This window comes from Peromyscus maniculatus, chromosome 23 (assembly GCF_049852395.1).
Source record: "Peromyscus maniculatus bairdii isolate BWxNUB_F1_BW_parent chromosome 23, HU_Pman_BW_mat_3.1, whole genome shotgun sequence".
Taxonomy (NCBI): domain Eukaryota; kingdom Metazoa; phylum Chordata; class Mammalia; order Rodentia; family Cricetidae; genus Peromyscus; species Peromyscus maniculatus.
In genome coordinates this window covers 7,483,294-7,497,778 of record NC_134874.1, presented here as the reverse complement: position 1 = coordinate 7,497,778, position 14,485 = coordinate 7,483,294, and the positions used below count along the sequence as shown (strand labels likewise).

The 14,485-nt window shown below is 47.6% G+C and overlaps 1 protein-coding gene across 1 annotated transcript in view; it reads left to right on the top strand.

The window, feature by feature from the left end:
• Positions 1 to 14,229, top strand: part of Tmem233 (transmembrane protein 233) — a 41,541-nt gene extending 27,312 nt beyond the window's left edge. Inside the window, exons 2-3 of the mRNA XM_006970819.4 lie at positions 1,607 to 1,743; positions 13,570 to 14,229. Coding sequence (XP_006970881.1) covers positions 1,607 to 1,743; positions 13,570 to 13,576 — 144 coding nt within the window. The 3' untranslated portion in view covers positions 13,577 to 14,229. The remainder of the gene's footprint in view (positions 1 to 1,606; positions 1,744 to 13,569) is intronic.
• Positions 14,230 to 14,485: the final 256 nt, after the last annotated feature.

Here is a 14,485-nt window from a genome sequence, read left to right as displayed (position 1 = left end):
TATGCCCCAGGCTGGCTCTCTTCCCTACTGCTATTAGAGAAAGTGAGGGTTTTTTTTTTTCTTGTCTAACAGTCAAGAGTTAACATTGTTTGGAGGTCTCATTATTTTTCCTTTTCTTAATCAAATCATCACTATGACTGATCCATAGATTACATTTTCCAAGGACACACAAAAGAACAATGATTTGTCAGAGGTGGGTGGTCTGAATCATCATCACCCTAGGCTAGATTATAAGGACTGAACTTGAACTCCTAATGTTCTGGACACTGACTTTGACTGTGACGCCACCTAAAACACTGCCTGAACTTGGATCCTCGTGATCACGGAGGTGGTCAGAGGTCACACCCCTCTCTTTCCACCCAACGACTTACAATTAAGAACGAGGTGGGAGTAGCAACCAATTCACAGTGAAGGCCGGAGCGCATCGAGCACACAAGGTCAACGCTGCCCACTTCACACGTTAATTTACGGGATCCTCTGTGTCAAGCTGCTGCCACTCCTGCCCCAATGCACAGAGAAGGACAATGGGCCTTGGAAAGGTTGGTGACATTCTGCACTTATCACAGCTTCTCAAACAGAATCTGAACTCGGACCTCTAAGATGAAATCTTCGGCTTTCTCAAGCAGCCCCAGGCGGGCCTAGAGCTGGCTGGGGGCAAGGACTCGCCTGAAGTCCTGATCTCAGACCTTTGTGCCTCCACCACCCCCATTTTAGGTGTCTCTGGGGATCAAACTAACCCACAGAGCAGCATCCCTGGCAGAGTGGGAAAGGAGGTTCTGCTGAGCTCAATAATAACCCTTAGCACGCCAGTTCCTGGAGAAGTCACGGGTGATACAGAGAAGGACCCAGGATGCTGGGGGATGAAGGAAGGAGGACCAAGGCGCAGGGTAGCATTTCTCATCTGCTGCAACATTTTAACAGCCTGAGAAGCTGTGTCTGTGGGGACTACTTAAAAGGTGGCCCTGACTTGGGCATAGAGGTGAATAATTGAGGCAAAGTTTTTAGTGTAGGAATGGCTGGGTGTCTTCTGTGAATAACCCAACAGCAGATAGTTTGGGTTTGGCAAATGCAATGACTTCTGTCCCAAGTTCCTGACGCTGTCACTGTAGCTCAAAAGCGGCCACCAGCAATAGAAAAATGAGTCAGTGTGGCTTTGATCCGAAGGGGCGGCAAGCGGGCCCGGGCTGTGGGTGAGACTTGGCAATGACTCCCTAATGCCTGACACAGGCATGTCCTTCCCATTCTACAGACATGTACTAAGTGTCTTCCATTTGACAAGTACGGCTCTGGGAGCTGACATGCTGGGCTGAATGAAAGAGACGAGCGTTACCACCCACATACTCCCTAGAGGGGTGGGCGAGACAAAAAATCAGCCCTCTGGTGGAAGGAAGGAAGAAATCCAGAGGCCTTGGGAAAGCTTCCTGGGAGATGATGGAGCCATGTTGGGAGATGACGGAGCCATGTTGTTTTCTCAACAGCCCGACACTGAGGGGAGCGCTCACCAAGGGCTCCTTAAGGGTTGTTCCATCAGGACAGCCTGAGAAGGCCCACGCCTCTCCTCCTGGGTTACCTGTGGTCACCGGCTTTTCCTTTGTGTGTCCCCCAGTCTCAGAACAGCTACAATGACGGAGACTACGAAGGAGCCAGGAGGCTGGGGCGCAACGCCAAGTGGGTGGGCATCGCCTCCATCATCATCGGCCTGGTCATCATCGGTGTGTCATGCGTGGTGCACTTCTCCAGGGCGTAAGTAGGCCTTCTGAACCCCTCCTGCTCCTGAGCGCTTTTCTCGAATGCTCGCGGGAATCTACTAGGTTAAGATCGGCTTTGATAACAAAATCGACAGGGTCTTCACGTTCTCCCCATGTTACACAGACCAGGCAGGGCGGGTGCAAGGTCTGCCTCCAACGCAGTCATTCGGAGACCCACGCTGTCAATCACTCCACCGTATCCTAGCAATTCCATCAGCTTGACACGACCGTAGCCATCTTGGGTCACGGCTGCCATGACTGTCCAAAGAATGACCCGAGTCAGTTGTTCCTGCATAGTTTCCCATCAAACTACAAGTAGACAAAACCATCGAAGGAGAAAGTCGAACTTTACAATCAGAGCCAGGCTTGAGGGGTACACCTGACCCTTCAATAGCATCTGAAGAGAAACTAGGCACACCCCAGCAAGGATGAAGTCACCTCTTCCCTCCTTGTTGACCCAAGAAGTAGGAATCCAAGTGTTCTTGTGCTGCCTGGAACCAAGGTTTCATCAGCAAGTCGTTGTCGTCGTCGCCCCCCCCCCCCCCCCGAAAGTGTACTCCGCAGTCCTTGATCTGGCATATCAAAGCCGGTCTTCCCACACGGGGACTAGATCGCTTTGGCATAGCAGTAAATATTCCAGGCCTTGTGGGGCGTGTGGTCCCTACCACCCCGCTCTGTCATAAGCACTGAGCTTGCCGCTGGGACACAGCAGCAGCCATAGACAGCGAGCGAATGATCGGTGTGGCTGTGTTCCAGCAAAACTTTATTTACAAAAGCAAGCATTTTTATCTGTGGGCTGTAATTCCCCAGCCTTCGTTTCTAGAACAGGAAGTGATGTCAGGCTAAGGCGGGGAGTGAGGAAGATCAGAGAAGCTATGCGGGGTTTTCCCAGAGCAAATGTCACTTAGGCTCACAATGGGATGACTGAAGCCTGTCTTGTGCCCCACCCCCCGGCTGTCAGAGGGTAGGAGATGGGAAGGCGTAAACGGAGCATCTAACACCTGCCTCACCACACGTCTGCAAAAGTATGCCCTGCGTGACTTTGCATTGTGCTTGCCTCATTCCTAGTTCAAGGGCGGAACAGCCATGTGCTTTGGGGTCACCCCTGAGCTCTCCTGTCATAAAGAGAGGGACGTTGATGCTTCTCTCTGGACTTAAACATATTTTTTCTGAATTCTCTAATAAGCTGAAATGAACTTCCCCTGATAGCATCAATGCCACTTTCCATCAGAGTTTTGACAGGGGCAAAGGACACATGGTGTGTAGCCTGGGCCCGGAAAAAAAGAAGCACAAACCCATGGAGCTAAGAACACGTTAGCTTTTCTTCCTGGGCAACTAATTCTTCCACATCCTTGACCAAAGCCCTTTGCCCCTTAAGCTGAGAAGGCCAACCTTTTTTTTTTTTTTTTTTTTTTTTGGCTTCGTTGACCAAAGAGACTCACATGGGTGGATGAGGGAGGAAGTCATATCCTTAATCTGGATAGATCAGCCAGCCCAACCTTGGCAATCGAGGGGACAGCGGATGCCACGGGAGATCAACTTCTTGTCAAATAAGCCAGAGATCCACCAGCAATGAGGACCGGGGGGGATGTGGGAGCCCACGTCCTAACAGAAAGTGTCCCAGGGGAAAAACAAACATATTGCAGTGTCCCAAGAAAGGGACACTAGAAGAGCAAAGGGAACTCAGAAGTTCTGTTTAGATGACACTGATGTCATCATCAGGTTCTTTAAAACCTGCTGACATTGGCCTGGAATCGGGGGAAGATGAGAATGTTGGAAGACAGATGAGAACATGCGGGACATCGTTCTTAAAGAAGCCACTGTGTGTGTGTGTGTGTGTGTGTGTGTGTGTGTGTGTGTGTGTGTGTGTGTGTATGTGTGTGTGTGTGTGACTGTGGAGCATGGGTAATAGTACGAGCTTAGTACTGGCTTGCCTGGACCTAGGTCGTCACTTCCCACTTACCCCAAACCAACTGTTTTAACTTTCTCAGACCTCAGTTTCCCCAGCTGTGACTCACTGTCAGTCCATAAAGCTATCGTAAACATTAAGCAGGTGACAGAGAACGTGTACAGCTTGGGGGCTGTGTCTTAGCACACTGAGAACGCAGAGCACTTGCTGAAAGTTATTATTACTCTCGCTATAGACAGGGCAGGAGAGGGCCTTGGGTGTTAAGAAAACTCTAAAGAAAGTTCAGGACTGGGTACCATGAGCCAAGCTCAAAGGACAGTGTTCCGGGGGACGGAAGCCAGCCTCGGCTTCATTTCTGAGGACGTGTGAAAACACACACTGCCCAGATCAGACTTAGAACTAGGTAGGTTATAGTTATAGCGGCTGTCGTTGGCACAGATCCTGTCACACCCCAGGCAACACTCGGAGCTCTCACGGGACAAGCTCATATGAACACTCCAAGCAGCCCAAGAGGTATTGCCATGTTGCAGAGAAGGAGATTGAGGTACAGATGGTTGGCAGAAAAGATAGGATTTAATTGCAGCTCTTTGTGCTGGGTTCCTCTGTGTGTGTGTGTGTGTGTGTGTGTGTGTGTGTGTGTGTGTGTGTGTGTGCGCGCGCGCTCAGGTGTGTATTTCACATGGATGTATATGTGTGTGCAGGTAGATTCATCTCTGCAGCTCACATGGCAGTCAGGGGTTGATGTTAGGACATGCTTCTCACAACCTTACCACCTTATTGCTTGACACAGAGTCTCTCTGTGAACCCAGACAGATGTCTGTGACCCCGGCGCTGGGGTGACCGACTCACACTGCCACACCCGGCTCTCACGCTGGTGCTGGAGACCTAAAGTCATGCTTACAGGGCAAGCCCTTTACCCACCGGGCTGCGTCCCAGCCCCTGGGCTGGGCTCTTAACTACAGCTTCACACGCTCTCCATCCATGCCTCCTTTTCTGGTCTGCCCATGGACAGGGATAAACTGTCCCTGCTTTATGGTCAACTCCAGCATCCGTGGGTGGGGGTGACAGTACCATGAGGTGTGTAATGAGTCACAGCCAAAACACACAGATGTCAGGGGTCGGGCAGGGAACACACACGAATGCAGTGGCCTGTTGAGGAAACACTAGGGAGACATGGGACTGAGGAAGCATTGGAAAGGGAGCAACCATCCCTCAGGATGCTGACCCCATTTTTATTTTTGGTTGTGAGCCTAGCCTTTAACGGCTGAGCTATCCCTCCAGCCCAGGGGTCAGAAATCTGATTTAGATGTTGACAAGTACACTGTTTAAACCCGTGATAAAACATAAAACGATGACCTCACCTGCGGTTGGAACCCGTCTGCTTGGCAATCTGAGGTGGACGTTTCGATCAAACATCAGATTGCCGGGGCTGGAGAGACCCACAGCTCATTGGTGAGGGTTGCCTCCTGCTCTTAACCAGGAACTGGGTCTAGTTCCCAGCAACCACACTGGGTAGCTCACAACTGCCTGCAACTCCAGTTCTGGGTCATCAGACACCTTCATCTGGCCTCCACTAACACATATAACACACACACATAAACACGCACACACATAAACACATACACACACATACTTAAAAAATAAAATAACTTAAAAAAAAAAGATGTTTGTCCCTAAGATATCACCACCCAAGATTTTTTTGAACAAGGGATCCAGAAGTCATCACACATGAGGATTCCCACTATTCATAATATAAATGTTTCCAGATGGTGTCAAGGTGTGTGTGCATGCTTATGGTTGAAGCTCTCCTAATACAAATAAAAGCTATCAATTGGAGGTCACCTCCCCATTCTTTCTTCCTTAGGGGTTGTGTCTCACAATGGTTAGAGCATGGATTTTGTCATCAATTTTACCAGGATTCAAGTGCTAGTTCTGACCTGGGTTGGTGATGTACACCTTTAATCCCAGCAGTCAGGCTGTAGAAGCAGGCACTTCTCTATGATTTCAAGGACAGCCCGTTCTACATATCGAGTTCCTGAGCTACACAGTGAGATCTTGTCTCAAAATAAAACCTCCGGCTCACACGCAGACCATCTGGGCAAGCTGTTAAATTCTCAGACGTCTTTTTTCCCTACCTATCTGTAAGGTCGGATTCCTTTTAGATACATTTCTGTCCGAAGCTTTTGACGAAAACAAAAGAGGGTTTCTAGAAGTTAGAATCCCAAGAGGAAACTCAAATAACTTAGAGCTCTTTGCAAGGGTGAGATGAGGAAGTGTAAGGCCAGCCCAGGCTACATACTAAGACCCTGCCACAGAAAAATGTGTTGTTCTTTGTGGATGAGAGACACAGGCGGGGGGTGGGGGGTGGGGGGAGTGGGCAGAGCAGCCTATAGAGAAAGAGATCAATTGAAATCTTCTAGTAAGCGGAATAATAGGGCTGAATTCTCTGTGATCCCTTAAATAAAATATCCCTGCCCTACTTTATGGGAATTGAATGGCCACATGAAACTATTAAACAGGGGTCCCCAAGCTTCACACCACCAAAGAATGACCTGGAAAGGTTTATAGGTAGTCTTATCCAAAACATGCCCAGAGGATTCCAACTGGGGAAATCAGATGTGAGCCTGGGGATCTGCAATGTTTCAGCTCTGAACACCGACCCAGCGTTTAAGAGACTCCTTATGGTCCAATCCTAGCAGCCTTCTTCCTCCAAAGTCCAGAGGAAAAGGCACACTAAGGGTAGCCCTCGGCACAGTGGTCAGTTTTCCTTTACATCAGCAAACTCACTGCCCTAGTTTGCTCTAAGTCAATGCCAAGGAGGGGAGTAGGGTTACGGACATGTGCCTGTCCCCACGGCAGGCCCTGCTGGAACAATCTGGAAGCCAGCAAGGACTTCATGGAAGGGAAATCTGACAGCAGAGGACACTGAGGCTGGGTGAGGCAAAGCCATGAAGGTAGATTTCTGAGTTTAATTCAAAACTCCTCTCTAAAGAAAAGGAGAGATTTTTAAAACCGTAAAGTACTTACTTGTCTTTTAAAAACAAGGGAGCCAGGCATGGTGGCACACACCTTTAGTCCCAGCACTCAGGATGTAGATATGGGAGGATCTCTGTGAGTTCAAGGCCAGCCTGGTCTCTATGTAGCTAAAGAGTTCTAGGACAACCAGAACTACATAGCAAGACCCTGTCTCAAACCAAAACAAACAAAAAACACAAACAGGAGCTGGGGAGATGGTTCAGTGGTTAAGAGCACTGGCTGACCTTTCAGAGGTCCTAGGTTCTGTAGCAGGAATCTTAACAGGTCTTATTAATAAAGCAAACTCAGGGCCTGGTATTGGGGTGAATGCTGGAAGATCAGAGCAGAAGAAGCCACAGCCACCTCACCTCGCCAGTTCCTCAGCTGATCCTGTTTCCTCAGACTGGAAGCTTCTGAGTCCTCATTCAGAATGAATCTCAGCTGAACTGCTGCTAGAAGCCTATAAGCTTAACCAGCCAAATGCTGCTAGTTTCTGGTCCTCATGCCTTATATATCTTTCTGCTTTCTGCCATCACTCCCTGGGATTAAAGGCTCACTTTCTGGGATTAAAGGCGTGATGCTGGCCGCTTCCAATGTGGCCTTGAACTCACAGAGATCCAGATGGATTTCTGCCTCTGGAATGCTAGCATTAAAGGTGTGAGTGCCACCATTTTCTAGCCTTTGTATCTAGTGGCTGTTCTGTCTCTGACCCCAGATAAGTTTATTAGGGTGCACAATATTTTGGGGAACATAATACCACCACAGGGTTCCATTCCCAGCACCCAGTCAGATGGCTCACAACTGTCTGTAAATCCAGTTCCAGGGAATCTGATGCCCTCTTCTGGTCTCCAAGGACACCAGGCATGCACACAGGGCAAACACATATATGCAGACAAAACACTCATACTCAGAAAATAAAAGTAAATAAATCCCAACATACTAATAATAAATGGACTGGAGAGATGGCTCCAAGCCTGAGCACATTGGCTGCTCTTCCAGAGGACCTGAATTCAGTTCCCAGCACCCACATCCAGCAGGCCCACAATCATCTATAACTACAGCTCCAAGAGACCCAATACCCTCGTTTGGCCACCAAGAGCACTGCACTCACATGCAAATACACACATCCGTAAATAAAAATAATAAACTTTTTTAAATAAAATAAACAAAAATTTGATCTTGGTAGCTAGCATGCTGGTACATATCTATAACCCCAGCACTTGAGAGGCAGAGGGACAAGGCAACAAGACCAAGAGCTCAAGGTCATCCTCAGCTACATAACAAGTTCAAGATCAGCCTGGGCTAGATGGGTGCTATCTCAAAAAAATTAACCTAAAAAAAAGTAAAAATTAATGTAGCTCAGTGTTAAAGTATCTGCTTGGCATGAGCAATATCCAAGGTTTGGTCCCTGGCAATGAAAAATATTATCATTATTGTTGTTATTATTATTATTACTATCATTATTATTATTATTACTAAAAATAGTCTTTATCCTCATCAAGATGGAGAATAGAACTCAAATGGCCTATGTCTTCATTGTGTTTCTTTAAATAATCCCAAATCATGATAGTCTTTAAGCAAATTCACAGAAAGTTCTTGTTCATTTAGTTCTATAGACTACCTAAGTAAGTCACGTGATGTTTGAGGACAGTTTTATGTCATCAAATTCAGAAGATCTGGGAAGCATGCAAGTATTCAGTAATTTGCATAGAACAATGTCTTATCAGATGGTTCTGGTCCAAGCAGCTTCAGAAACTTGAAGTCTCTCAAAGTCAGGGACTTCTCTGCCCTCAAGTTGCCAGAAAAAAGTGCAGAGATGAATCTCACAGATGAAAGGTGGTATTTCTCATCCTGAATATATGTAAATCCCTGGCCCAAGCCAACATGGCTGCAGGGTTTAGCTTTCTCCTGAGTACCTTGAAGATTCAAGCGAGCTTAGGCTAGTCTCAGTGGTCATGTTTTTCAAAGCACCCTCAGCTCTCAGACCACCTGTAACAGATTCAGCTGGGGGCCTTGTAAATGTAGATCTCTGGGTCTCAGACAAGCCCTGGAGTGATCTTAAAATATGTATCCTCTCACAAGGGATTGATTCTAAATATTCTAACATCACATAACCACTCCCCTACAGTTTTCACTTAATGAAAAACATTCTTGCCCAGGAGCGTGTGCCATAAAACCAGACTGTTTACGTGCCTAACATACGAGATAAAAACATGGTTTCCTTTTTCCTCTACATTCCAGGCAGCACACTTCTGTAGCCAGATGTAGCTTGGTAGAGTACCACACAAAACAAGCAATTCCTTAGCAAACACCAACTGGGTGCCCTGCAATTCAGATCCCCCCTATCAAGAGGTACAGCCAGATCCCACCGACGGAGTACTCAACTGCTCAAGATGTCAGTCCTAAGCCTCCAGTCTTTCTACCAGACAGAAACCAGGGTTCCATGACCCCTCTTCAGACTCCTTTTGTTTGTGTAGTTGGCTCACAGAACTCAAGAAACACTAGTGGGTCCTTACTTGCTATGAAGTACCTCACTGAGGGAGTGTAGATGAGCATCCCGATGGAAGAGAGGAAAGGTGTGGGAGATCCCCTGCCACTCGGTGTGCACCATCCTTCAGGCACACGTGGGCGGCAATCTAGAAGCTTCTCAGACCCTGTCTCTTTGAAGGGTTACAGGGGCTTCATAATGCTGGCATGAAGAATTATATCAACTCAGCTTTCAACCTATTTCCCTTCCTAGGGAAAAAGAAACAGGACTGAAAACTACTGACCTTTCCATCACATGATTGGTTTCCGTGGCAACAATCCAGCATCACTAGGCTATCTAGGACCAACCAAGAGTTGTTTGCTAGAACAAAAGATAATCTTATTACCCAAGAAATTCCAAGAAAACTTGAAGCTCTATGTCAGGAATGGGGGTCAGAGAGGATGAAGGATTCTCTAAGTGATGCTATCTGCAAGGGCTTAGGGGATTTCTCACCTACCTGGGGCAGAAGTCATGCCACACCCTAGACACCCGCTGACACTTCATCTCCCGCATCTTCTCCTCCTTCCTCACATGGCCTGTCTCACGGCCACATGTCTGATGTCCCATGGGACCAGTGGAACTTTGTTAGCAGCAAGACAAAGCTTGGGCATAAAGGTAATGACTGTGCTGTGCCACAAATGTGGGATTTTCGGGTGACCCAATTAAGGCACATCTTACATCTTCTCTGTGGTTGAGTGCAATCAAACTTCATGTTGGAAGTTCCTAGAAGACGGTGCCATTTTACACACTCAGGTAGATCTGATCAGCCCCAGGCAACACACACACACACACACACACACACACACACACACACACACACACACACACATTTCCAAGGATGGGAAGGGACTGCAAGCCAAGGCACTGGCTGTGTGTGTAGAGATCCCGGTGGCTGGCCTAGGCACTACACACTTTAGGCTCACATTAAGAGGGTAAGGGTTGCATTCCCATCCACGATCATGAATACTGAGTGTCGTGGCAGCCAGGTTCTCAGGTCTTTGTGGAACAGCATGGATCTGCCATTAAGTAAAATAAATCCACAATATGATCCCCAGACCTTACCTCTATGTGGTCTTGGGGATGTCCAAATGGCTAAAAATTGATTCCTAACTGTATCCAAAGTGATCGCTTGGCTGGGCATGGAGTCACATTCATTTCAGTCTCAACTGAGAGTGGAGGGTCAGGAGTTTGAAGCCAGTCTGGTATAGCCAGTGAGATCCCGTCTCATAAAATGAAACACTTCCACAAACTAGTGTTTGCTTGTCATTTGTAGCCACAGAGCCTTTGTGCCCAAAGGTTCCTTTAAGGACTTGCCATCTAAGAAGGGTAGGGGTCCCAGTGCCCCTTAAGAGGTGCACAGTAAGCAGGTATTGCCATCTAAGGGGGCCCAGTGTCCCGGGTACCCATCAGAAGGTGCACAGTAACTTAACCTACTCTCCATTGCGAAAGCATCTGTCTTGTACAGCTATGGGCAGGAACCCATCCTTTCCTGCCCTCAGAATAGGCTGTAGCTGTATCAGGAGTGGAGGGACACATGCCACGTTCTGAGGTGGCATAAAACAAGAACCTGGTCTTTTTTTTTTTTCAAAAGCCCACAAGCAAATCTGGGACTGACAAGATGGCTCAGTGGTTAAGGGCATTTGCCTCCAAGACTGATGGCCCGAGTTTGATCCCCAGGACCACACATGGTGGAAGGAAGGAACCAACTCCTATAGTTGTCCTTTGACCTGAGTACACACACACACACACACACACACACACACACACACACACACACAGAGAGAGAGAGAGAGAGAGAGAGAGAGAGAGAGAGAGAGAGAGAGAGTAAATAAAAGCAAAATTATGTTCTTTATTGTGTAACTGGACACAGTAAAGACTTCCTGGGTATTGTTTTTATATAAATATGTCTTCACTGGAGTTTTTCTATTCCTAATAAAAATAGGGATATGACCTATTTCTCAAAGATTGGGCAGGCTCAGATAAACTAAGACAGGGAAAAATCCAAAGCTTAAGTATCCCACAATGGTAGTTTTTTTTTTTTTAATTGTGAAGAAAAGAATATAAGCCAGTGGGATATGATGAAGAAACAGAATACATCCCATACAGTAGCTAAGGCCTGTAATCTTAGCATTGGAGAGGCTGAGGCAGGAGGATCGCCTCAAGTTTAAGGATAGCTGGGGCTACAGGGTAAGAGTCTGTCTCCAAAGAAAAAGAAAGGAAGAACCTCACTAGTGAGCAAGGAAGCGCGGTTTAAAACATGAGTTAAATGCTGCGTTATTTCCTCGGCCAGCTGGAAGCGGCTGAAAAGACGGATATCAAGGTCGGCAGCGTGTGAAACACTGGCCACTTTCCGCATCTTGGGACTGTCTTTGCGGCTGTCTCTCTGGATGGACAGTCAGGCCTCTGTACCTGTGGGTCCCTCATCCTTAAATTCAACCACCCTCAGGCCCAAACCCTCTAGAATGATACTGCATGTTCATCACACACGAGCTGAGGACATTTTTCTTGTGGGTTCCTAAACGATACAGCCTAGCAACCATCTCTACATTGACATTGTATATTCAGAATGATAAATAATCTAGAGATGAGAGGATGCATGCAGGTTCTACGTGAGTGACAAGCCACTTTATGTGGGAAACTTGGGCTGTCTGGATGGATGCTGGTATTCCCGGGTATGGGAGGACCTAGAGCCAATCCCCTTGGGATACAGGAGATAACCGTGTTCCCATGTACCCACCAACACCCCCATTCCGCACCTCAAAACCCACCCTGAGGGCTAAGGAGATGGCTCAGCCAGTAAAGTGCTTGTTGTGCGAGCCTGATGTCCCGAGTTCAGATTCCCCAGCACCCATGTGAAGATCCAGCTGCCACAGCATGCTCCTATCATCTCAGCACCGGGAAAGCAGAGACAAGAGGATCCCTGGGCTTGCTGGTCTGTCTGTCTGTCTGTCCTAGTGGGAAGGGTTCAGTAGGAGACCTCAACTCAAAAATGAAGGTGAGGAGGTGATTGAGGATACCTGGTACAACCCTGACCTTCACAAGCATAGATGAACACACGCACGCACGCACGCACGCACGCACGCACGCACGCACGCGCGATGCAAATGCACAGAGGTGCATGAGAAGCAGTGATTCTCCGCTCTTGCCATGCTGGGTTGCTTTAAAAACTGCTAGCCCATGGTTCACCCTAGGCTAAGCTAGAATCTCCAGCTACTGAGGGCAGGCACAGTGGGTTTTAAGGCTCTCTGGGTTATTCTATGCAGCCAGGGTTTCCAGCCTTGCCTGTGCGAGGATGCTCCAGGAGGCTTTGTCTGGAACAATGGAGGCCCTTAAAAGAATCTAAATGTCCAGGGGGGAGGGGCTGGAGAGATGGCTCAGAGGTTAGGAGCACCAGCTGCTCTTCCAGGGGTCCTGAGTTCAATTTCCAGCAACCACATGGTGGCTCACAAACCATCTGTAATGGGATCTGGTGCCCTCTTCTGGTGTACAGGCAAAGTTGCAGAAAGAACACTTTATATAGTAAATAAAATAAATCTTTTTTAAAAAGAATCTGAATGTCCTTCATGGCACAGGTTAAACAAACAGTGCTTTGTTTAGGAAGGACAGCCACATGGCAACACAAACCCGGAACCTTCCTTTCTAAGGCTCTGTGCGGCTTGGCTGCTGCCTGTCCTCCCTCCTCTCACAGAACCTCTCCCTGCATTCTCTACTCCAGCCAATCGGATTCTTCCGTGGGAGCACCACAAGCATCCTCCTGCTTTGTAGCCTTGGCACTTTCTGTCCCCAGCGCCTGGAGCGATCTTCCTCTTTCTACCCACACACCTTTGCTTCGATTTCTCCATCAAGTGCTTGTCCTGAGACCAACCCGCAGTGGATACTGAATGCAACATGATCCCATTAAGTACACACACGTGTACACATGCTCACACACAGGCTACATACACATACACGCTACACACACACACACACACACACACACACACACACACACACACACACACCTGCCTATTCATGGATTTAAATGTGGAAGAAAATGCCCACAGGATATATACAACCCAACACTGAGAACTAAAAATCATGAGTGAAGAGAACGAGGCACTGGGCTGCTCAGTGAATGCAATTCCATCTGTATCATTCAGGGTTTTTGCACAGACCACACATAAAGTTAAAAACATTTTTCAGGTGAAAAAAAAATTTTTCCAAAGTAAGTCAGTGCTTACAGTCAAAAGCATAAAAGCCTGCTAGCCCACGACAGCATCCTCTAGTCAGGGACAGTACATCAAAGAAGAGCAGCGAGCCCTGAAAAATCTATCCCAGAAGTTCAGCCCATTCACTGTCTATGTCTCTCTCCTCCTCTCTGTACCACACAGTTCCTGAAGTGCCAGCCATCAGCCGGGAGCATGGAGGATGGTCCTCATCTGCACACAGCCCAAGAAGTTTCTGAGGAATGGATCCTCGATTTTTAGACTGTGAGATCTTTTCCTCCAGGACTCTCCAGAGGCAGGCCCCTGGCAAACGAACACCAAGTCCGGAACATAGGGGATCAGAACGGCACAGACGTGCCCATCCACGTCACTGACTGATAAAAAACACGAAAACGGTGTCTCGATGTCTCGGTTCTCGGCAAACCCTTTGCATCCATTCCTCTTCTGTGGGGATGAACTCCAGAAACCTCACGACATGTCGCTGGGAGGTCTGGATTTAGGGGGAGCAGGTGGTTTCCAAGGAGAGCAGTGAATGCTGGTGTTTACAAAATCAAGTACAATCTTTGTAGCATGCTAAGGTTGTCTAGTAAGTTGAACCCATAGATTTATTTTTCCCATGTTGTAAGTTCTCTCCATCTCCCTTCGCAACCCCAGAGTTCACGCAAGACTTTCTAGACCTTTGTCCCATTTAAATTTTTCCCAATAGTCCACCCCTTTTGCTTGTATATGTATTGACCAGTCGGAGCCTGAGAATGAACCCAGATCCTAGGCATAGGTGCACCCTCTCCATCCCTGATGTGGAAATAAACTGGCTATTTTATGGAATGTGGCTTTCTTTTATACCTATTTTGAGCAAATCTTGAGCAAGAACTTTGATTTTCCTGGATGCTATCTGGAAGAGTTTTAACCTTGCATTTTCTTTTCCTGTCCAGCCTCAACTGTGAATGCCCTGGCTTCATGATACCATTGCCCCACCTGCCAGAGCATGCTAGCAGAGAGATCTTGCAGTGTGCAAAGCATGTGCCATGGGTGGTACACAAGGTGATTTCTAAGTAACTTATAAACACAATGGTAAATAACA